Source organism: Drosophila takahashii, chromosome X, assembly GCF_030179915.1.
Source record: "Drosophila takahashii strain IR98-3 E-12201 chromosome X, DtakHiC1v2, whole genome shotgun sequence".
NCBI classification, from domain to species: domain Eukaryota; kingdom Metazoa; phylum Arthropoda; class Insecta; order Diptera; family Drosophilidae; genus Drosophila; species Drosophila takahashii.
In genome coordinates, this window is record NC_091683.1 from 16,502,545 (window position 1) to 16,527,633 (window position 25,089).

Here is a 25,089-nt window from a genome sequence, read left to right on the forward strand (position 1 = left end):
CGACATAGTTTTCAATCAAATTCAGTACATGCTTCAATATCAACAATCAACGACGCATCCATAGTGGAAACGGGGCCTAACAACTAACTGCTAACATTTAGGTGATGTGTAAACTCCGATAGTCGCCGTTGAACATCGATTCCAAGAGTTATCGAAACATTGATGGCCCCATCGACGTTTTGCCACCGCTATCACACATTCGTTGTTTTTTTTTTGCAGTGCGCTTCGGTCTTGTTTTCGTGTCCGTTTTCGGCGCTCCGTTCGTATGTTTGTCTCCTTTTGGCAGCCTGTTTTGTTTAACAAATGCCAGTAACAAGTTTTCGGTGAATAAACATGGGCCACAATTTTTTGGCTGCCAGCTGAATTTTCTTCTGTGATTTTTCTTTTTTTTTTGTCTAGTGCGCCGACGCGCCAGAAGTTAAAGTTCTTTTTTATGTTTTCCATTTAAAATGAAACGTGACTAGTTTGTTTTTAATTCGTGTGCAGCAGAAACGAGAAAAGGAAAAGGCGAAGAAGCAACAGGAGAAAAAGAGCAACAGTCAAGTGAATATTTTTTTTTGGTGGATGACGTCGCTGCCGCCGTTGCGCCGCCGCATTAGGTTGCTGTGTGCTTGTGTGTGGGCCCAGTGCATCGGTGTGAGTGTGGGAGAGAAAGAGAGAAAGGGCGGAGTAAAAGTATATGCGTGCAATTAGCATTTATTGCAATCACCATTTACAGCCCGCTATTGTTGTTTATTTCACCTTACTTCGCACAACAAACTCACACAAACGCATAGTGCAAAAACTAAGTGCAAAAAGGCGGCGGCAACAACAATTGTCTGTTAATTGCTGGATATTTCGTAATGCAGCAGCAATAACAACAGCAAACATTAATGCCACAGTGGGCACTCGCTGGGGTGGACCAATGTAAAGATGATAGGATTTTCAGTTTGTAACATATTTCATAAACTAAATTATCATTCTCGCCATATCAATACTAGCGGGTTTTTCGCAATTATTTAATTAATTAATTATTTAATTCCCATCAACGGGTAGCCCACTGTACTTGTAGTAAAGCGCCGTTACAGTCACAAATGTGTGTATGTACATATGTGCATCGAGCGACTGTTTTTTTTTTGTTCACTCCAAATCACACACTTTTATACATACACATATGTACGTATGCAACGCACTTGTCTTGTGCGTGGTTCATATTTTTATCTCCCTTCTCCCTTGCTCCCGTTTACAACAAAGATAGTGTCGCCGCGCTCTCTTACTCTCTTTTTGTTGCTTTTCACCTGCAGCTTTCGCTTCTGCTTCTTCTCTTTCCACACTGTATGTGTGTTTGTGAGCAACAGTGCCGTTATAAATTTGTTTGCCCATAAAACATTTTCCTTGCATTCGCCGGTGTTTGTAAATGAAAATCAGATTTACTACTACAATGTACCCACATCCACATCTCTTTCTTCCACTCACCATTCCAATCTCCCACTTCCCGTTTTACAGAGAGTGCAATACAAGTGCAATATTAATTAAGTAATAATAAAAACCTACATAAATGTATACCGAGTGCATATGTATGCGTGTGCAATACAAACGAATGACCATGTTATAGCCATACAAAATATAAAACAAAAACCATAAAACACCTCCCTCCTCCCCCCTCCCCAACAAAAAAATAAAAGAAAACAAAAATCTGCGAAACCTTCGACAATCATTGAGTTTTACTGTACTTGAAAAATGGACTGTGCCACGCGAAAACAACAACAATTACGGGCACATCATCAGCAGCAACAAATACAAAGGCAAACACATGGACGAAAGCGGCGGCGATTACAACAACAACAGCAAAGCCACTACTACCACCACCAACAACACGTGTGGCTTGTTGTTGGGATTTTGACAATTTTTTTGACTCAGGTGAGTGAGAAAAAGCAACCTAAAGATAAAGACAAAACCTACTGGTAAACCCGAAAAGTTTACCATTTTGGAAAAAATATTCAGGATTTTAATTGAACTTTTTAATACCAATTTGCAAAAATAAAGCATAAAATAATTAGTTCTATCTCTTCAATTAGAATACAACGTTTAATATAACATTATTAAAAATATCCTAATCAATTGTTTGTATTATTATTGTAAATAATTAAACAAATGTTGATAAAGAGGCCAAGAAATTATATTATATTTCTAGATCTTCTAAAATGCAATTACATTTGTTGCGTTGTTGTAACACAGGCTATTTTATAACTTAATCTATCTCGTTTGGGGTTTTTCCAAAATTGCACCTTAACTATTTTCAAATTGTATTGTCAGAAAATGTATTTTTTTTCAGTTTTTGCTCTGTTGCGTGCGTTTTAGGAACCCGTTTCGCCGGTTCTAGTTGGGTTCGGCTGTGCGTTATATTATTTCAATATCAGCCCGTTTAACCGCTCACTAAAATTAAACTAAAATCACACTAGATCCAGATTTTAAGTAAAACTTATCCGAATTATATAAATATTCAATTTTGGACTTTGCTCAAAAATGATTCAAGTTTTAAGCCTGGTTTCCTTGTTATTTGAACAATAATGATTAATATTTATACTATAGTAGGTATATAAATCTTTATAATTATAATTCTTAAACTTTAAAAGCTGAAAAGCTTTATAGACCTAAGGCATATGTTAAATGGTGTACTGTATTTGGGACTCGAGTCAATTTAAAATTAATGGCAGTCAATTTCTGACAGGTGATGAATCTGAATCCGGGAATTATAACCCCAAGTGTGTGTGATTTTTATGTGTGATTTGTGGGCCTATTGCAGCCATTACTCCTTGTTTTATTGACTGATTTTTGTTATTTTAGCCGCTGTTGTTTCGCTTACAAAACTCGTTTCGTTTCGTTTTGCATTGTTGTCGCATTGTTGAGCACAAGCTAAAGACTATAAAAACAAAACCCCAGAGCAACAAGTAAAAAGTAAAAAAACAAAATAAAAATAAAAAAAGAGTAAAAAGCGAACGCAAGTAAAACTCAAGGTTGGTTCTGATGTCGCTGTCATCGGAACTTCCTCACTCAGAAAAAATTCATTTCAAGTGATTCGGTACTTTAAACATAATATCAAAGAAATCCTGATTTGTTCAAAAAACAATAGTAATTGTAAACCAGAAAGTTTTTTTTAAAAACAATAAAAATTTTTAAACCAGAAAGGTTTTAAATTACTATTTTTTTTAATAAAAAATCATCCAGTAAAATAAGCTTTCTAATAATAGTTGATATAGTTGATTGATATAGTTCTCGAATCTTAAATTTTAATATTACAATGTATAGTTTATTATCGCCATTATTGCAGTGTACAACAAAGTCAGGCTGAATTCTTTTCTTTTTTCTGAATTCTTGGATAAAATGTTGTTTCAGTTTGGCTATATGTTTTATAACTCACGTGTATCTGCCGCCTTGACTTTGGCTTTCATTTTATCTGGGCATTGGCGCGATTGCGGATCGCGGGTCATTACGTGCCGGCTTATCGCCCGAACTTGGCCGAAAGTATTCGTATTACTAAGCGTCCCAAAAAAATGCTTATAAAAAATGGCAGTGAAGAAGAGTGGCGATGACATCAGCCGAGCTTTTTTCCGGGTGAAGAGAGAGTGGGGCGGAACGGTGACAGCGTAACCACAGAGTGTAAGTGTGAGTGATTTTGGATGGTTCGAAAAACCCAGCGATGGTATCATTAAACGGGCTAATCTCGATATAACTTGGTTTCCGTTAAAAATCTCTCTTGCAGGGCATATTTAACTTTAATCAATCACCCACTTTTGTTATCAAGTAAACAATAATCTTAGCTTTTGGTTCCGCTCTTTGGATACTAAGGGTATAGTATAGATCATAAAATCATTGATTTTCAAATAAATGTAAAAACTCGTATTCTTTCTATTGTCATTTTAAGAGAGCCATCCGAAAATTCAATTAGAATTGAGGAGATCAAACACAGTGCCGGCAATTAAGCTGATCCCTGAACTGCACCCAGTTTTTTTTGGGATAATATTGGAACTGTGTCAAGTGTTTGGAGATGTGTTGAGAGAAATTAACCAATCCACCCTAGAAATAACCAAATTGAAGTCGAAAAACTACTCAATTGCATTTGGGGATTCTCCCCTCTTTTCTTTTTGTTTATAATTTGTAGGATCGATGTAAAATTAACTTTAACTCAATTAATTGAAGTTTTGTTTTCTTTTTCTGTATTGGGCTTCTTCATTTTTTTTTTCGGATTCTTCAGATGCTTCTGTTTCTTCTACTTTCTTGTGGGTGCTTCTTTTTTATTACGTATTTTTCTTGTAGTGCCTGTTTTGCCTGCTTTATGGGTTGTTGGCACCTTCTTCTCCGTTTTCTCTTGTCTTTTTTTTTTTGTACGTATTACCATTGTTTATATGGCAGCTGAAGAAGCAGAAGAATTAGTTTGGAGTGGGGCAACGAGGGGTTAAAGAGAGATATTTACTACTAATTGGCATGCGGGTGGAGTTGGGTTAAATGGAGCACACACCCATTGGAATGCTAGAATTTCACATTATTTTATGTTCCACCTACATTTCAAAGAATGTCCAAGAAAAAAGACCAGTGAACTTTGGAAGAATCTGTGGCTTTCTCTCAGCAAACAAAAATAAATCAGCAAATAAATAAGACAGGAAGCGAATTCCATATGCAAAGTGACAACTCAAACAGAGAATCGGAGAATACTTATAAATATATGTACATATGTGTATATATCCATTTATGGCTTATTAATCTCTATTTGCACTTGACTATAGACCCCATCAACTGAAGTGTTCTAAGAATAGATATAACACAATCTTGGGGTCCTACAGTATAATTGATTCACTGGAGGGTCGGAACTCTTGCTTGTTTTGCTATTAAAGAAGGATTTTGTATTTAATTGACTTTATTTATTTACTTTTTGTGTAGCTTAAATGCAGGGCATATCGTTAAAATTCAGGTTTTGAAAAGCCTTTAATTTATATGACATTTTTTTCATATTTTTTGGTGCTGAGTTTACTGACTTATTTAAACCCATCAAATATTTGTATCGTTGGCTGTTGTTAAATGTCCATTTATCGACACAATATTATTTTGTTAAGCATTTTTTATAGAATTGCGTTTACATGCCATATTCAACTCTCATGACTTCTGGCTAATTTTTGTGCTGATCTCCAATTATTTTCGTTCGTTAATCGTTGTACCAAATTCTTGCTCTCTCTTTCTCTTTCTGTTCTGACAAAGCAACCACTAATTAATTGATATTAATTGCGGGGCCAACACAAAAAACTGGGCCAACTCGACCTGAACAGAAACGCCAACAACAAAAACAAAAATGAATAACCAGCTAGCGAAAAAAAAAGATTTGCTTGGACAAAATCAGTTAAAATTGCAGGTGGAAGAGGAGAGACTCAAAACGACAATTTGTTTATTGAACACACAAAAATATGGTTATAGCGAAAAAAAACTACGCACGACAAAAATTAAAGCAAAATTCAAAAGAAGCTTTTAGCTCACCTAACTGGTTTTGGTTTTTGATTTTGAATTGGATTTGTATTTTATTTGTATTTTTTTCGAGCTCTCCATCTCTTTTGCACGCACGTAAAAATAATTAGCAAGCAACCTACAGCGTTTTATACTTAAAAAAAATAAGCAAAAATAAATAAAATCACACATTCACAAGAAATACAAGCCTTAAATTCGATCTCACGCATTCCACGTTTGCGAATTCAATTTGCGTTGCGTTTATTTATTTTTTTTACCGCCCGGTTTCGTTTTGATATACGCGATATTTTCGCACGGACTCTATATTTTCTAATCACTTAGTGAATAACTATTACAATCGAGCTTACTTTATTTTTCTAATTATGAAGATTTAACGAATAGTTATATTGTGTATTTAAAGTTCAATGGAAAAATTCCAGTTAGCATGATTACAATTTATTCTAATCGATATTTAACTCGATCTTTTCGCCAAAACCAATTATTTAATCCCTAACACAACCTAAATGATATTTATTTGAGTCCCAAACTTTCCCAAAAAACCCCCATGGGTTGGCAAAAAAAAGTGAAAGGCAAATCGAAAAAAACACAATAAAAACAAAATCCAACTCAAATTGTCAATCAAAATGGCTTAACCCAAATGTAAGTAACTGCCGATTAAAAAAATGATAGTGTGTGCAAATAAATCGAAATAATCGATTGCACCACTTAGAGACTAATCGATGTTCGAAGGAAGTGTTTAGTTGGTTTGGTATCAATTTATTAAAACCATGTTATTAACTGTGGCAACTTAAGTTGATTGCATATCGATTAAATTGCTGCCTATTGTTGAAGCCTATTTTTGTTAACTTCCGATATATTTCTCGATATTTTATAGTGTGTTTCAAGATTCAAAATTCATTATTATTGTTGGCTAATTTGTATAACAAATAAACTCGTAAATTAAACAAAATTCTTTTGTCAGTTGTTTTGTTTGTTAATTTTATAGCTTTTTACTTTTTTTTTTAAATACCACTTTAGTTTAACCGTTTCAGTTCATATGATAACGATTACTCTTTGGTTTCCGCCTCATCACTGTCATAATCATGCCCATCATCCTAATTATGACCATTAGTTTGATCATTTAGGCTTAAAGGTCATATTCATTTAGCAAATTGAAGGACAAAAGCTGAAAAAGCCGAGGAGAGAAAAAAGATAGGGGGCGTGATCGTGAGCAGAGGTGTCGATGATAAAAGGGGGGAATTACTGTGAAAAATGGGCGGCTGATTGTTTTTGGCTTGATTTGCCTAAAAACCACTTTAACTTCCGTTTTCGCATGCAATTTGCCAGTTTTATTATTACTCATTGTCAGTTTGCATGTGACATGCAATAAAAACAACAACTGCTAAATCGAATTAGGAAATCATATTCAAATTGCATATTCGCTTCAAGCGTAGGAAAATTTGTGTTTTTCCTACCATTCAGCCATTTTCCATTCACAGTTTTCAATTGCAATTTTCCGGATATGATTTCTAACATGGTCGGAAATTCCATCTTTCTGTTATATTTAAATTTTTTTCGAGTAGCTCCCGAATTTGATATCTTATATCCGTTGCTATGCTGACGTCAGCATTTGCCTAATGTCCGAATAACGTCCCAAACGTGATTAGCGTCATTATCATTTATGTATATATATAAACTATACTATAATATCTCCCATCCGACGATCGGACCATAGGAAATTAACAAGTTGCGAGCAAAAACAATAAAACAAATAGATCGGCATCTGCTAATTTAATTTTTGCATTATATTTTTTATTGCGAAATAGCATTTTATTTGGCTAATTATCAGGTACCAAAGAATTAATGCGCACTTATAGCTCAGGATAGGAATAATATAGCTATAGATTTTTTCAGATAAGACGTGTATTGAATGGATCACTTAAATTGCAAAATGAATAATATTGTTCGATTTATTAGATACCAAGGCATGCATCATTGATAGACGATATTCCCAAGTGAAAAATAATTAAACATTCGTGTCTGGATTCCTAGAAAGAGGATCGTCTAACAATCGTTAATCCAAAACTGCACATTCCTGAAAATCCTCAGAAATCAATCAAGTAACAATTCGCATTTCTAAAGACTTTATTTACTCTTGATGAGGCAGACAGGAAATACGATCGAAGTGCTCCGATTCCCTAAGAGCCGCCTATCTGCGGGTATCGTAAACAGATTTTGTATATAGAGAAATGACACCAGAGTTTGCTTTTCGCATACCCAAAGGTGAAACCCAAACAGGAAGGGTGAAGAAATGCGAAGATCCGACGTGATATTCCCTGTTTTTGCTAAAATAACAACGAGGTCGGGGTTGTGGAAAAACCCATTGTTGTGCGCCCATTATATTGATGGTCATTCCAAAGGCCGTTCATTAAAGATAACTGATGTCGAGGCCGGTCATGTGTGATCCATGTGCTGTTGTGGGTTTGGCTTATATAATTCCCATTTTAATAACTGCACACAGCACGAGATGCAATCACTTGCACCCAAACGGAACCCTCGTGAGTCACTTTCGTTCGTCGCCAGCAAAATGTAAAATGTACGCTGCACACAGTCATGATCATCGAGAGATCCACGCTCTTATCGCTGGATTTTTGGTATGTTGTGACCGTAATCTCTGTGATTAATGGGGGATCGTCAGGCAAGAATGATTGCACAAATGTAGGTCAGTTATGAGGTAAGCACTGCGGATCTATAGGAAGGAGGACTACCCACACTAGAGTGTAATTCCGATTGATATACCCTTGTGGATTCACGGGCAGAACTGTTTACATGAATGCTTTTTTTTTGTCTAGATGTGATAGTAAGTGTATTATTGAAGGGTGGGTGAGTTCTATGTTTTTACTTATAAAAATCGCAAATGAATTAAAACAATCTAATGCGAATGACTAAGAAAAATAACACTTTTATTTAATTATAAAAGTAAAACGTAAAAAGAACTATATTTCGAGTTATAGATATATATTTACACAGACAATTGTCGATTTACCTATTTTATTTATTTAATTTAATTTGATATAGTCGTTCGATCTTAAGCATATGCTGTCTGCAATAATTTAGGTTAAAAACTAAGAGATTAGTATTTTGTTGATGTTTATATAAAGAATTTAAATACTTTTATAAATACTGCTTTACTGATGACTAAAATTATAATGCCCATGGGCTATGAAAATATGTTTATTAAATTTTGCCTAAGATTTAATGACAAAATATTGACACTTTTTATAAGCAATTTTTCTTAGTTACGGTACACACTTTGTTAGCTTGAGAGTACTGACCCTAAATCACAAAAAGTAAAGCTTAGACTAGAACTGTTTTCGTTAATTGCTAATTTCTTTCTCGTACTCTCTGTGACTTATACGATTCGGACTTACAATAATTCACCTGGTGATGTTTTTAAGCATTATATAGATTTACGGGGACTTTGTATGAAGAAAAAAACCGTGGCTTACGTAATTTTTGCGGTTAGGACTTGATTTATTTGTTCAGTTCTAATTAAACTGTTTTTAAGATTATTTATAGACGCTATTAACCACAGCTTGAGAAGTTTTCGTTGGGTTTGGGTTTGCTTTTTTTTTGTAAAGCCTTTAACTCTTGGTTTTTTGTTTGTTTTATACATGCAGGTATATGTTTTTATTGTAGCTTCTGTAAGTGGTTCAACTAAGTTAGAAGTTGTAATTAGGTGTAAAACACTTTTGGAGTTTACTATTTAAAAATGCCTAATTTTATATATTTTTTTATAATTTTTTAGCATGCACAAGCAGCCGATCTGGTGATTAATGTTCCAAATGCGAGCAGCAACGACAACGCCTTCTACAGGATAGACTACAGTCCGCCCTTCGGCTTCCCGGAGCCGAACACCACGATCCCGGCCAGCGAGATTGGCAAGGACATCAAGTTCTCGAGAGCTCTGCCGGGCACGGAGTACAACTTTTGGTTGTACTACACCAATTCCACGCATCAGGAGCTGCTCACCTGGACGGTGAACATAACGACAGGTGAGTTTTCTACCTAAAATAAAAAGAATATTTATTTACTTGATTTATTTAACCCCTCTGAAAAACAGCTCCCGATCCGCCGGCGAACCTGAGCGTTCAGCTGCGCTCCAGCAAGAGTGCCTTCATAACGTGGCGACCGCCGGGAACTGGTCGCTATTCGGGATTCCGGATCCGGGTGCTGGGCCTCACGGATCTGCCCTTCGAGCGAAGCTACTCGCTGGATGGCAACGAAACGCTGCAGCTGTCGGCCAAGGAACTCACTCCCGGGGGCAGCTATCAGGTTCAGGCCTACTCCGTCTATCAGGGCAAGGAATCGGTGGCCTATACGAGTCGCAATTTCACCACAAGTAAGTCGGGACAGAGGATTGGAACGCGCGGTCCGCACCGCAGGTGCAACTTCTAATCTGGAAGAATCAGAATATCCGCTAACTGCAACCCGTAATCCGTAATCCGGTGGTGATGGGCCATGACTAACATTTTTAACTCTATTTGTCTCTCGTGTCTCTCACTTTATATATATATAATGCTCTCAAGTCGTCGGGAATGTGAAAATCTGAGCAACCAGAAGGTAACCTTCTTTACACACCTCTACTAAATACCTAGAAACACAAGCTGTTCCCTAATTGTTGCTTTTTTATTAGTTATTTTGTTAATAAACGGTTGACATGACAGTTGATTAGTATCTAATTTGGTTGCTCTTTCATGCAGTGGCGCCCAACTCGAATTAAAAATTAATCAGACTAGGTAAATAGATGATAATAGTAGACTATTCTCCGCCATTGGTTCAAGACTTGGGGACCACTGTGTGGGGCGTGTCTTTCTTTGCGTTAAAGCTTTTACGTTTCTTATCCCTGAAAGTCAAAATAATGTAAATAATAGTAGTAAAAAATTCATTTATAATTGAAAACTGTACATATTTCTGAAAAAAATCGTTCGCTATTTATTTTATGCCCTTATTAACTTTTTTTTTGCTATGACTTTATATCTAAATTTATGTTTTCTAGTTATTTGTTTATATTTATAAATTTAGGCCTTGAATGGCAAGTGGTACCACTGCCTTCCGGTAGGTGGCGCCATGGCCAATTTTACAATTGATCAATAGAGTTAATTCTTGATCTAAATTTGGTTAGTTGAAAATCTAATAGTCGGGACACTCGACTATAGCGTACTCTCTTGTTTTTGTTTTAATAATACACAAAATATTATATTTTATAATATTTGGATTTTACTTTTATTTATTTTTATATGTAATTTTTTTTTTAAGATTAGATTGTACAAAACTAGTTTTTGAAATGTTTTTAAATCACTATTTTAATTTATCCCTAGACCCTGTATTGAATTAACTAACTCATCAACCTTGTGTTCTTAATTCTAATGCATATTAATTTACTAACCCCAATCGACTCACCTTAGTTGTTAGATTTAGATTTGCATTTATCCAACTCTCATTGCATCTTCGAATCCCTCTCTGCTCGCTGCATCTTCATTTTGCGCCTAGAACCCAACACTCCGGGCAAGTTCATCGTTTGGTTCCGGAACGAGACCACGCTGCTGGTGTTGTGGCAACCCCCCTTTCCGGCCGGAATCTACACGCACTACAGGGTCTCCATAACGCCGGACGATGCCATCCAGAGTGTTTTGTACGTGGAACGCGAGGGTGAGCCACCTGGACCGGCGCAGGCAGCCTTCAAGGGTCTCGTTCCCGGCAGGGAGTACAATATATCGGTGCAAACGGTTTCCGAGGATGAGACGTCATCGGTTCCGACCACAGCCCGATATCTGACCGTACCGGAACGTGTCCTCAATGTCACCTTCGACGAGACCTACACAACATCGAGTTCCTTTCGCGTGAGATGGGAACCACCGCGAACGTATAGCGAATTCGATGCCTACCAGGTGATGCTCTCGACGTCGAGAAGGATATTCAACGTTCCCCGCGCTGCGGAAGGCGAATCGGTTCACTTTGACTATCCCGATGTCTTGGAACCTGGTCGCAGCTACGAGGTGGTGGTCAAAACAATAGCGGATAACGTGAACTCCTGGCCAGCCAGCGGAGAGGTTACGTTGCGTCCACGACCCGTTCGCAGTCTGGGTGGATTCCTCGACGATCGCAGCAATGCTCTGCACATTTCCTGGGAGCCGGCGGAAACGGGGAAACAGGATGCCTACCGAATAAGGTGACTTATTTGATTTTATTTAATTTAAATGCATACTAAAATGGGTACTTTTCGTTTACTTTCTTAGCTACCACGAGCAGACGAACGCAAGTGAAGTGCCGGCTCTCTTTCCGGTTGCCAGTGAATCGCAAATTACCACGAATCTCACGGAATACACACTGGATTCCCTGCTGGCGGGACGCCGTTACCTAATTGCCGTGCAAGCCCTGTCCAAAGGAGTGGCCTCCAATGCCAGCGACATCACGCGATACACACGTCCGGCGGCGCCACTTATCCAGGAACTCAAGAGCATCGATCACGGACTAATGCTCAGCTGGCGCAGTGATGTGAACTCTCGCCAGGATCGCTACGAGGTGCACTACCAGCGAAATGGAACGCGCGAGGAGCGCACAATGGCCACCAATGAGACGAGCCTGACGATCCACTACCTGCATCCCGGTTCCGGTTACGAGGTGAAGGTGCACGCCATTAGCCACGGCGTCCGGAGCGAACCGCACTCCTACTTTCAGGCAGTTTGTAAGTGCATTAAATATCTTTTAATAACTATTGAAAACCCCAAGCTGAATTTACGTCAGCAAGCAAATACCTAGAATGTGATTTCGCATGGCAACGATTGATAAAATATGCCACAATCCTGTTAAATATGAATTCAATTATTTTATGGGGCTCTTAAGCTCCTAATGAGTAAACAGGCTGAACAGGTTGTGGTGTGCTATTCATTTGTCATATTTTAGTTTTTATCTTAATGCTAGCTTTTTAATTTTCCACGTTTGGTCTTGAGTCAAACTTATACCAAAAGCGCAGATCCCAATTTTTCACAAAAAATAATTAATTTTTTGACCTTAATAATGGAAATATTGATTAAAATATGGATTGTCATACCTTTCTGAACTCGTTATTAAATTTCCTAACGATTGGCATTTAAACCTTGACATTTTATTTATTTTTAATTTTTCGCAAAAAATCGTGGGGTATCCCCTTACAAAAAAATTTAAATTTGGCGAAAATTTTATTTTTCCAAAATCACACGGAAAGTGTTATGGATGTATTTATAATTTTGTTATCTGTTCAAAACAGTAAACATTTTTGGTGTAGGACCATTTTTGACCAAGTTACAGAAAAAAAACCAACAGAAAAAATGCAAATTTTTTCCAAAAACTGAAGTCTCGAGTTTCAAAAAAAAAAAAAACCAAATGGGTCTTTCCCTGAGACAAAGCAGTTTTTCCCTAAAACAAAGGAAATACTGATTCAAAGTATGGATTCTCAAACCTTTCTGAACCCGTTATTACATTTCTAATGGATTAGCATTTAAACCTGGACTTTTTATTTTTTTTGTCATTTTTCGCAAAATATCATAAAATAACATTTTTTTTAGCAACGATCTTAAAATTAATGGAAAAATAATAGTAACTAAATGATTGCTTCGTTGGCTATATATTTTTTGAAATTAAAATTAATGGAAAAATAATAGTAACTAAATGATTGCTTCGTTGGCTATATATTTTTTGAAATGTACTAAATGTTATACATTTCTTTTTCACAGTTCCCAAACCGCCGCAGAATCTCACGCTGCAGACGGTGCACACGAACCTGGTGGTGCTCCGTTGGCAGCCGCCGGAGGGCAGCGACTTCAGCGAGTACGTGGTGCGCTATCGCACGGACGCCTCTCCCTGGCAGCGGATCTCCGGGCTGCACGAGAACGAGGCCCGGATCGAGGACATGCACTACGGCGAACGCTACCTGGTGCAGGTGAACACCGTGAGCTTCGGCATCGAGAGTCCCCATCCCCTGGAGCTGAATGTGACCATGCCGCCGCAGCCGGTTTCGAATGTGGTGCCGTTGGTGGACTCGCGCAATCTCACCCTCGAATGGCCGAGACCCGATGGTCATGTGGACTTCTACACACTCAAGTGGTGGCCCACCGACGAAGCGGAGCGAGTGGAATTCAAGAATGTCAGTCAGCTGGAGGATCGTGAGTATTTAGCCGATTCCTTGCCTGGTTGTGTATCTAAACGAATTTTATCTTCACTCCATTTAGTGAGCTCCCCCAGCGTTCGGATTCCCATTGAAGAGCTGTCGCCGGGTCGTCAGTATCGCTTTGAGGTGCAGGCCAGCTCGAATGGCATCCGTTCCGGGACCACTCATCTCTCCACTCGCACCATGCCACTCATTCAATCCGATGTGTTTATCGCCAATGCGGGACACGAACAGGGTCAGGATGAAACAATAACCCTAAGCTACACACCCACGCCGGCGGACAGCACTCGGTTCGATATCTACCGCTTCTCGATGGGCGATCCCAAGATCAAGGACAAGGAGAAGCTGGCCAACGATACGGAACGCAAGCTGAGCTTCTCGGGCCTGACGCCCGGCAAGCTGTACAACGTTACCGTTTGGACGGTGAGCGGAGGAGTGGCCAGTTTGCCGGTCCAACGGCTGTATCGTCTGCATCCACTGCCCATCAATGATTTGCGGGCTCTCCAGGTGGCTGCTCGTGAGATAACCTTGCATTGGGAGGCTCCAGCTGGGGAATACACCGATTTTGAACTGCAGTACCTTAGTGCCGACGAGGAGGCACCGCAACTGCTCCAGAATGTGACCAAGAAGACGGAGATTTCGCTGCAGAACCTGCGTCCGTATCACAATTACACATTCACCGTGGTGGTGCGAGCTGGTTCCACTCCAAGTACCGATTCCGATGTCTCCGGCAGCACCCTAATGCGCAGCAGTGCTCCCATCTCGGCCAGCTATCAAACGTTGGCTGCTCCACCTGGAAAAGTGGACTACTTCCAGCCGAGCGACGTGCAGCCCGGCGAGGTGACCTTCGAGTGGATTCTGGAGGCGGGCGAACAGCACGGACCCATTGATAACTTTCGCATCACCTGTCAGAATGCCGACGATGCAGCGGATGTGGCAAGCTTCGAATTCCCGGCGAATGCGACGCAGGGCAGGATTAGTGGCCTAGTGCCCGGCAATCAGTACACATTCCGCATACAAGCCAAGTCTGCCTTGGGCTTTGGTGCCGAAAGGGAGCACATACAAGTAATGCCCATACTAGCGCCGCCTGTTCCGGAACCCAGTGTCACGCCGCTGGAGGTCAGCAGAACGAGCAGCACCATCGAGATTAGCTTCAGGCAGGGCTACTTCTCCAATGCCCACGGCATGGTCAGATCCTACACGATAATCATAGCCGAGGATGTGGGCAAGAATGCGTCGGGCCTGGAGATGCCCAGCTGGCAGGATGTGCAGGCATATACCGTGTGGTTGCCCTACCAGGCCATCGAGCCATATAATCCCTTCTTCACCAGCAATGGCAGTCGGCGGAACGCGCTGGAGGCGGAGCACTTTACGATAGGATCGTCCAGTTGCGAGAAACATCAGACGGGCTATTGCAATGGTCCGCTAAGGGCTGGGACCACCTACAGGATCAAGGTGCGTGCCTTTACGGACGAGGATAAGTTCACGGACACGGCCTACAGTTCACCGATAACCACCGAACGCAGTGATACCGTGATTGTGGCCGCCACCATGGCGGCTGTGTTGCTGGTGGCCATGGTGCTGCTGGTGGTCTACTGCCAGCACCGCTGCCAACTGATCCGCCGCGCCTCCAAGTTGGCCCGCATGCAGGACGAGCTGGCCGCCCTGCCCGAGGGCTATGTCACGCCCAATCGGCCGGTGCATGTGAAGGATTTCGCCGAGCACTACAGACTCATGTCGGCCGATTCGGACTTCCGTTTCAGCGAGGAGTTCGAGGAGCTGAAGCATGTGGGCCGCGATCAGGCCTGCAGCTTCGCCAATCTGCCCTGCAATCGGCCGAAGAATCGATTCACCAACATCCTGCCCTACGATCACTCGCGCTTCAAGCTGCAGCCCGTGGACGATGACGATGGTTCGGATTATATTAACGCCAACTATATGCCGGGACACAATTCGCCGCGCGAGTTCATCGTCACCCAGGGCCCGTTGCATTCGACGCGCGAGGAGTTCTGGCGGATGTGCTGGGAGAGCAACTCGCGGGCCATCGTTATGCTGACGCGGTGCTTCGAGAAGGGTCGCGAGAAGTGCGATCAGTACTGGCCCGTGGATCGGGTGGCCATGTTCTACGGGGACATTAAGGTGCAGTTGATTATCGACACGCATTTCCACGACTGGAGCATATCGGAGTTTATGGTCTCAAGGGTGAGTTAATTAAGATTGTTAAATTTGTAGCTCTTTTTTTATTCACTCGTCTTTTTTTCAGAACTGCGAGTCGCGAATAATGCGGCACTTCCACTTCACCACATGGCCGGACTTTGGAGTTCCCGAGCCGCCGCAATCGCTGGTGCGCTTCGTGCGCGCCTTCCGCGATGTCATCGGCACGGATATGCGGCCCATTATCGTCCATTGCAGCGCCGGAGTGGGCAGATCGGGCACATTCATAGCCCTGGATCGCATCCTGCAGCACATTCACAAGTCGGACTATGTGGACATCTTTGGCATCGTGTTTGCCATGCGAAAAGGTGCTATATTATTTATTTGTTGAGCCCTACTAATTGTCCCTATTTGCAGAGCGCGTCTTCATGGTGCAGACGGAACAGCAGTACGTGTGCATCCATCAGTGTTTGCTGGCAGTGCTCGAGGGCAAGGAGCATCTGCTGGCCGATTCGCTGGAGCTGCATGCCAATGATGGCTACGAAGGTGAGTTGAAGGGATACTTTTGCTCCAGTCAGAATCATCCCAACTCTCCCTTGTCCCCCCGCACACCTATTCTTTCTGATTTTTCCCTTTTTTTCACTCACTTTTCGGATTAAGTTTATTTTAATTACAATCTCTTGCCGATTAACTAATCTTTTTGAAAAACACACAACCTGGATGAGGGCTGATCTATAATTTTTATTTTGGTGTTTGTTCATATTGATTTCCTTTGGCTGCGGTTCCCCTAGGTTTTTCTATTAATTTCATTGAGATTGTAACTAACCATATATTTTTTGAATAATTTATTTTCTTCTTTCTTTTCACAATTATACATAAACACCCATCACACAATTAAAACACAATTGTATATCAAACAAAAAACGCCTAACCTACACATTTTCATATGCTTCTATTTCTGCAAAACCAAATTGAAAAAAAAAACGAAAACCAAAACCAAAATCCAATCAAAAACCCCGAAAAAAACCCACAAAAAAGTGACTAAAATTTACTTAGAGCGCCAGCCGCAAACGAAAATGGGAACCTTGCCCATTCGAGCTTCTTTGGCCAGGGCCGAGGAACTGGATGCGGATTTAATGGCCGACAAGGATCTGGAGCAGCAGCAGCAGCAGGCGGAGGCCAAGGATGAGAATGATGAAGAGGATGAGGACGAGGAGGATGATGACCAGCAGCCGTTGAACAATGAAACGACTGCCACCTTGTCATCGGCCAGCTGCAGCAGCAGCAGTCAGGATGTGCATGTGGATCTCAAGGATCTCCAGGCCAAAGAACACCCCAAGCAAGAGAAGGAGAGCAGGAAAATCTGCAGCGGCACAAAATCCCATTCAGACACCGAAAGTGACTCAGAGGATGAGGATGAGGAGGGGCCGGTGACCAAGGATGGGGCTGTCACCGATGAGGATGGCTGGTGGTATTGATAGAAAAGTCGACTTTTTTCTAGGTTTGTACCCACAAAACAACACAACAACACAGACCCAAATTTTATGTTCCATATCCAAATGACTTGCTTTAACTCGCTTTTACCCCCGACTAAAAACAAACACGAAATTCTAACCGCACTGGCAAAGTAACTAACATTGACACATGAACGGGTTACACGGTTACGGGTTAAGAACAACACATTAGATATTCAACCAAAATCAAAAAGAGAGAAAAATTCAAAACCCATTAGCCTGTCTTAGTTAATGTGTTATGTTCGATTGCATTCGATTCGATTTTTGAGCATTTTTGTAAATCATTTTCGCACTTTTCCAGATGACGAGGGCATTGCTGAGACGGGAATCTGAGGATGCTTGCTGCGGGAATATCTACACATGATATATAGTACCTATAGTTATTTTTTTTACATATACTGTACGTAAAATCTGCCTGTGATGTGCTGGATGTGATTTGTCTACGAAATGGCACTCGGAGTTGCTGTCAAATGAGTTGAGTTTGTGGCCCTCATCCCGCCGCAACTGCCAGCCAAATCATCTGTCGACTGGTGGAGATGATGGTGGGATGAAGGCCCCGCGTTTTGGCCTGTGCCATTTATGCGTGTACGTCGTACCGCCTGTTTGCCATAGAGCTAAGCTAGCTAGCCCGCTTATTTAATGTAATGCCGCCAAATTAGACCAAACCAACAAGAGCGTAAACTTAAGCTTCAGGTGTAATAATCTATTACCTAATTTTGTATCTATTCCTGTACCTATTATCTATTACCTTTTGTTCTGTCGTGTTGTGTATAGATTTGTACATTTGTTTCCATTTAGTGTGCGCGTCGATCGATATTATGACTATGCTTACTATTACTATTATTAATATTACTATTACTCTTAACGATTGTGTATTATTTTTATTATTATTATATAGTTTAGTTATGTTTTATCGATAGACTTTAGTCCATTATTAGTCAGCGAAATGTTGGCTCTAACTGCATGCAAACCTTCCATTTGCTTTGGGGCCATCCATGTCTTGAAACAAATACGAGATTCCATTGTATCCGGCCAAAGCAGCAATAGCAATTGTAACATTGTGCAGTTAAAGTTATAAGCATTTATTTTATTGTATTTAATTATTTTATTTTTTTAAATGTGCATCTACACAAGATCAATAAATTTATATTGAAAACATGAACAAACGAAAAAGGTGTGTACAAAAATTTACTGATAGAAGGTTGGAATATGTTGGCCATTCTGGGAAGTATTTACTTTTTTTTCATTACAATTTTTAAATTAAAAAAATATTTTTAATTTTTTTAAAAAACTCTTCTACATACTGCATAATTTTTGTTGCTTAAATTTAATTTGGCAAGAGTTTGTGGAAAGATCAGCCTAAAAGTAGACTTATTTAGTATCTAGAATCCCACTTTAAAATCTTCTTTAAGTTGCTTGGGTTATCAGCTTCAGTTTTTTTGGGGCCTAATTAAAAAGAATAATACCAATCAATAAATACCTAGAACGTATGGAAACCATAGAGAAAAAGGTATAGTTTTTCATTACAAATTTCAAATGCGTTTTGACCGCAAACGAGCTTTCTCCTTAACAAGTCGTCTAGTAAATAAATAAAATATTCTTTTAATTGTGATCCGATTTCGATGGGATTTCGAAATTTCCCAGCACCATTACAAGAGCAGCAGAGACAGACAGGCGGGCATTTAAACCATCTTAATGGTCTGAGCAGGCCAAATACAGCGAAAATCATCGGAGCAATTATAAGGCATCTAAATGTTGGTCCAATGACGACGAGGAGTTGCAGTTGCAAACTGCTGGTTGCTGGCTGCTGTTTGCTTTTGATCCGAGTGCAACAAGTTCCAGGAAGAGGAAGACGAGGATCGGATCGGATCGGGAGAGCCAGATCATCATGATCACTATATGATGACGCTGATCGTGTATGTCAGTGCGAGTCGGCATTCGTTTAAACAAATAAAGCTCGCGACTAATTGCATTTGCACTTGTTGTGCGATATTTCTTTGCTGGAAATTACACACGGCCACAGTGGATGGAATACGAAAGAGCTGCAGCCGGGATATCTGTGTTCTCTTTGGTTAAAGATGGGTACTGAGCACAGTTTAAGACACGTCATTTGTCATTTATCTTTCGTGGCCTTTTAGCGTTTGGCTTAATTGACTTCTTCTCCATCATCGTAGCAATAGCTGCAGCGAAAAACCAAAAACGTACCAAGGAAAGAACATGGAGAAAAATTGAATTTTTTTGGTCATTTTATAAGATTTTACTTTATAGATCTATAGATTTTAATATGTTATCTAATATTTAGTTTTAATCTTAGCTGGTTTCTAACGAAATGAATTATAAAGGTGTGTAAAATTGGTCTCCAATATCTTTCTTAATCTTTAATATTCCGAATTAGGACTTTCTTTATTTTGTAATGTTCTATAAGAAGAAGAGAAATATTCTAAATAGCTAAATAAATATGATTTGTTTTCTGTGTAGCAACTTTTCCTGAAGCCTTAGCTAAAAGTCTGTGGCGGAGTTTTGGTCTCATCATCTCTCGGCTTCTCATCGCTTCGCCTTGTCTTATGGTCAATACCAATTGACCGTAGTGCGGAACATTTAGCTTCATTACGTCGGGCCATGTTTGCTGCCTTGGCCATCATCGCACTGCAGAACCGTTTTAATTAGATGTAACCATAATAAATCATAGGAGAGCCAAAATCAAATTCAGCCAGGAATGCAGCCGCATCGAAAGGGAATTTCCAGGTTGCCAACTTGGGTCCTTAGGTAGAAAAAAAAATACAGTGGAGCCTCTACAGGAAGTACATTTAATATTTTAAATATTTTAATTGAAAATCGAAACAGGTAAATATCAAATTGGTCGTTATAAATATTCTCATCCTTAAAGTTCTTTAATCCGATTTCCTTTTGATAATCTTGCCAAACGATTTATCACTTGTTAAATTAAATTCACGTGGGATTTTATTCTACTTATCCCTATTTAAAGCTAATCAAGTTCGAAGCATGTGAATATAATATGTAAGAGCTAGTGCAACACAAAAACATGGACTTTGGGTCTGTAGCCATTCCGTCTTGATCATTTTTCAGTTCCCATACCAAAGAGTGATGTTCTATTGACATGCAAGTTGGCAGTTTTGGCCGGGCCATAAAGTTCTGGCTGGCAAATGAGGTTTTGCTGCCCACCCTCAAAGCCTGGCGGCCTTTGAGAAGTTGTTTCGTGTTGTTCTGGCCTCGGTTCCTTGGTTATTCGGTTCCCCAACTACGGCTGATGTGTTCAATCCAATGGATTATTGTCTACCCTCGGTTCTTCGGTTCTTTGGTTCTTCGGCTCCTTGGTTCTTTGCCAGCCGATCTATTAGAGCTATTCCAGAGCTGGACTTAACCCACATTGTGGCCATTAAAAAGCCATTCCCCATTTGCCGAGGATGGCCATTTGACAACGCCCGGTGCGAAATGCAAAATGCAAATTGCACTGGCAATTGCCACGCTTCATAGCTCAGACATCACCCACTGCATTTGCCACATCTTAGATAAGTGCATTGTGCATTGCATGCAATTTGGTTGCATGTATTGCCGGCACAGCAGCAACAGCAGCAACATGCAACTGGCAGCGGGCAACAGCAAACCCTGCAACTTTGCCTTGCTCTTGGTCTTGAACTTGTGAATTTGCTAGACAACAAGCCAAAAACCAGGAGAAGCAGCCACCATCGGCAGCAACAACTGCCAGCAGCAATCAGCGGCAAGTGAATGAGCTTAAATTGTCCAAGGCACTGTGGGCAGGAACGTTGATTTACTGGAGAAAATTCTATCATTGCTTCTTTTAAACTTGCTGCCTGAAAAATGAAATGTTCGCCACTGCTTTGAAGAAATTGTTTCTAAAATCGCATCTAATACGTCTGAAAGATATTTTAAAATTTTTTAACCAACGACCCCAAAAAAAATTGATCTGAAACGATGATAATGCGGCGTATCAATTTGATATGATCGAAATGTAAACAACATGTTCTAAGCAGGCCAGTTTGAATTTCGAATGTGTATTTCTTTCTTCCTATTTTTCGCTCTATTTTGAATTGAGAGAATTTGTTCTTCTCGCTCCCACTATCTTAATTTAAATACAGTCAGTGCATCTCAAAAAATGATATTATTTATTATCAATTTTAGCAGCATTGCATAGTATATAAACAATATGCGTATAATTACTAGAAATTTACCATGCGCATATCGATTTGTCCCGGCGTGATTCCTTTGTGTGTATCCAAAATTGTATCACTTTTGAGTAATAATTAAATATATTTGCCCACTGTGCAATCGCTAGAGGCAGTTGATTTTCGTTCGGTTTTGGTGGTGGCCATGATGATGGCTTCGCTGGCTGATTCTGCAACCCATCAGCCCATCGCCCCCCTTGCCACTCTCCACCTCCCCCTGGGCCCCCCTGGATGGCATGTTGCTGCCTCAACGCCCTCAGTACGTTATTATATATGCATAATATGTGCTATATGTGTGTGTTACCATTGCTGTTGCTGTTGCTGTTGCTGCTGTCTGGTCGTCTGTGGAGCATCAAGGCACTGGGGCAGCGAGGCATCAAGTTCGCAATGGGCGACATGAGATGGCCAACACACACACAAAAGCAAAAGAGCAACCGCAGTTACTTTTGGCCAAGTCTGCATAGACAAGCCTCAATTAAGTTGCAATTGCAGTTGTTGCTGCTAAAGTTGCTCATGTTGCTGCTGTTGTTGCTGCAGTTGCTGCTGCTGCTGCGACTGATGTTGCTGCCGGGGAAGCGTTGGCGGCATCGGAATTCCACTCTGGAGCTGCCCACGCGCGCGCTGCTCGGCTGCCTGTTTTGCTGATAAAGTCCGAAATGATGTACTACCCATGTGCTGGTGGCTCATTTTGGTTTTCTTTTCTTCTGTTTTCTGTTTTACATTTTCTTTCTGTCGGTTCCAGCACAGGAGCGCACTTTGCGATGGAGGTCAAAAGTCAAGTTCAAAAAGAAACCTGATATGAAACGATGATCAATTTGATATTATGTGGTATCAATTTTGACTTGATATGCGGCATATCAATTCGAACTTAGTAGGCTAGTTTCGAATGTGTCTTTCTATCTACCACTATTGAGCATAAACTTTTGCCATAAATTGTACAGTTCAGCTCAATATGCCTTAAGAAATACTAAAAGAGTATTTCATGTAAAAACGACATGGGTTTCGAATGACCTGAAATTTACATGGCCATATTGATTTTACGGGAACATCCTTTTGTTCGAATATAAAAAAGAAACACAATTTCAAGCATTTCAAATTAACATTTTTTGTTTTATTTTTAATAATTTTGGTTAAAAAAAGATTCAAAATAGGTAGAATAATCACTGCTTTTTCATTTGTTGTACGGATCAATACTTAATGAATTTCCTATAATATTTATCGTAATTTTCCTCGTATCAGAAAGATACGTCACCGTTTTCCCGGTGAATCTGATAATTGTATATTGATTTCTAATCGTTCCTCTCATTGTATCATAGCTATCGCAACTTCTTCATATTATTTCCCCTTAACTTTTGAACCAGGATTCCTGGCGACGGTAAAGACCTCGGCCACCTCGGTGACCAATTGGGATTCGCGCGGCGTGGGCCCCATTTGGACACCCATTTTGCGGGCCTTCATCTTGATCTCGTCGAGTCGCCCATCGATTCCGGCGCAGATCTGTTCGCTGAGGAGCTTCAGCTCGGCGACCTCGTAGCGAAAGTCGTTGATGTGCCGACTGAGGAGGGCCTGTCGCAGATATCGACGGCTGTAGCGGAAGCCGCTGGACATGTTCGTCTTGGTCACGAGCAGGGCCATCTTCTTGGTCAGCTTGACGGCGGCCAGGGATCGATGGCGATGCTGGCAGTTGCTCAAATCATTGGCCGACTCCTGAGTCCAGTCCAAATGCACCAGGTTGTGGCGGCGAATGTCGGCGATCTTCTGCTCCAGACAGGCCCACTCTTGGCTCAAAGTGCGCAACATGTCCCGGAATCCATTGTAGCGGCACAGCAGCTCGGTGATCTGACACTGAATGTGGTGCTGGGCCCGCTGAATGCACCGAATCTCCGAGTGCTTCGTGGTTAGTCCACCACAGGAGACCTGCTCCTCCTCCGTTTCCTCCTCCTCCGTCCGATCGGTGCTCTTCTCCAGCTGCTGATGCCTTCGGATCTGGCTCTGCATTATATCGATTCGTTTGAGTATCTGATCTAGACCATGAATGGCATTCAGCGTTTTCGACTCCTCGTCCGAGGTCAGCCCTTCCTCCTCGACCCGAAGTCCAAAGGGCAGCAGCTCCGTCTCCTCCTCCTGGGAATCCGTCTCCTCGGCCACGGCGGTGGTCGGTTGCTCCCACGTGGTCCTCTGGCTGACCATCGAAATCAGCCGCGGACTCGTCAAGTGACATCTGGTGGTCGTTCGCGCTATCACATCAATGTCCGCCAAGTTGGTCTTGTGACAATCGCCCAGTTCGCCCAGCAGATCCAGCTCCTCGTTGAGCAAATAGTCCTGCTGATCCCCCGCACTCGGATCCATCAGCGTTAGCTTCTCCATCCTGCCGTCGATCTCTGCGCGGATCTCTCGAAAATCTCTCTGGACTTGGGGCTGAATTTATGGGGTACAAAATGTGTGTGCAAGCTTAGAAGATATAAATAAAGTAAGTTTGATTGCCAAGGACGCCTACTGTAATGAAAAAGTTATGTAAAAGGAAATAGAAATCACGAATCATATTTAAAAATCTTTTATTTTATTTTATATAAAAATTAAAACATAACAGTTACCCTCTGATTTTTATTTGTAAGAACCCTTTTTGAACGGTTTTTATTAAAAGTTATTTATTAAAAATCCTAACCCAATATCTTTTGAGAAATGCGGTATAAAATAAAATGGAAAAGAAGTCTTGAACTAAAGACCAATACTTTTCATGTATTACACTATTATTATAACGAAATATTTATAAAAAATACTGATGTAAGGGTGTATGAAAAGTATTTATCCGAAGATCAGAAGTGCCTTTTCGTTTTTTAATGATAATGATTTTTTATTCATTGTTTTTATAAATAAAATTCAGAGAATAACTGTTAAATTGTTGATTATTATTTTAAGAAATGTAACCGTTGCGGTCCCTAAATTTTTATGGTGACTTCAAACCTTAGTTATACTTAGTTTCTACGTTTGGCTCAACTCCGATCCGCTCCTGTCTTTTTGACTTTGCGCTGATAAGAAAATTTATGGTTGCCCAGTTGCTCTGGCGGCATAATTGCGCACCCACATTCAGAGCCCCACATCGAAATCCCCAGAAATCCCCACAAACATCCACTCCACATGAAGTCCGGCAGCAGAAAACGAGCAGCAAAAACAAAAGAGACGAGAAGAAAAAAAGGGGGGGCGGTGGAGAAGAGTCTTGTGGGCTGGCTTTTGGCGTGTGGCTTCATCGCCAATTCTTCTAGTCAGTACTCCCCCTTTCTTCCCCCGCATCCCCCGCCATGTTGGCCCTCCAGTATTGCCGGCAGTTGACTTTGTTTACCCGCAAGTTGTAATTTTCTTGCGAAAACCGTCAGCCGCAGAATTGCTTTTCTCCATCTCCATCTCGCCAGCTAAGTCTTCTGTCTCTGATAAATCCCGCTTCTGTCTGTCTTCGGCTCCCTGCCACTGCTCTTCGCCCCTTTCTTCTGCATCTCTACGCTACTCTTCCCCTTTCTTCCCCATTTTCTTCTCCTTT

At 40.8% G+C, this 25,089-nt stretch overlaps 2 protein-coding genes across 5 annotated transcripts; one reads left to right on the forward strand and one right to left on the reverse strand.

Moving 5' to 3' along the window:
• The first annotated feature begins 168 nt into the window (after nucleotides 1-168).
• Nucleotides 169-18,513, forward strand: Ptp4E (Protein tyrosine phosphatase 4E). 4 transcript variants are annotated; one of them, XM_070218449.1, is made up of 12 exons: nucleotides 169-263; nucleotides 1,486-1,899; nucleotides 9,281-9,527; nucleotides 9,596-9,874; nucleotides 11,026-11,704; nucleotides 11,772-12,220; nucleotides 13,248-13,676; nucleotides 13,743-15,883; nucleotides 15,945-16,203; nucleotides 16,253-16,381; nucleotides 16,874-17,336; nucleotides 17,651-18,513. In XM_070218449.1, the coding sequence occupies exons 2-11, from the start codon at nucleotides 1,720-1,722 to the stop codon at nucleotides 17,311-17,313; spliced, it is 5,232 nt and encodes a 1,743-aa protein (XP_070074550.1). In that variant the 5' UTR covers nucleotides 169-263; nucleotides 1,486-1,719; the 3' UTR covers nucleotides 17,314-17,336; nucleotides 17,651-18,513. The 4 variants fall into 4 exon arrangements, with proteins under 4 accessions (XP_070074550.1, XP_070074549.1, XP_044252027.1 ...); XM_070218448.1 differs by having other exon boundaries at nucleotides 194-323; XM_044396092.2 differs by having other exon boundaries at nucleotides 194-323; nucleotides 16,892-17,336.
• A 4,169-nt stretch (nucleotides 18,514-22,682) lies between these two features.
• Nucleotides 22,683-24,031, reverse strand: LOC108059159 (uncharacterized). Its single transcript, XM_017144253.3, has one exon. It carries the CDS (start codon nucleotides 23,919-23,921, stop codon nucleotides 22,890-22,892), a length of 1,032 nt encoding a protein of 343 aa, XP_016999742.2. The 5' UTR covers nucleotides 23,922-24,031; the 3' UTR covers nucleotides 22,683-22,889.
• Between the last annotated feature and the right edge of the window lie 1,058 nt (nucleotides 24,032-25,089).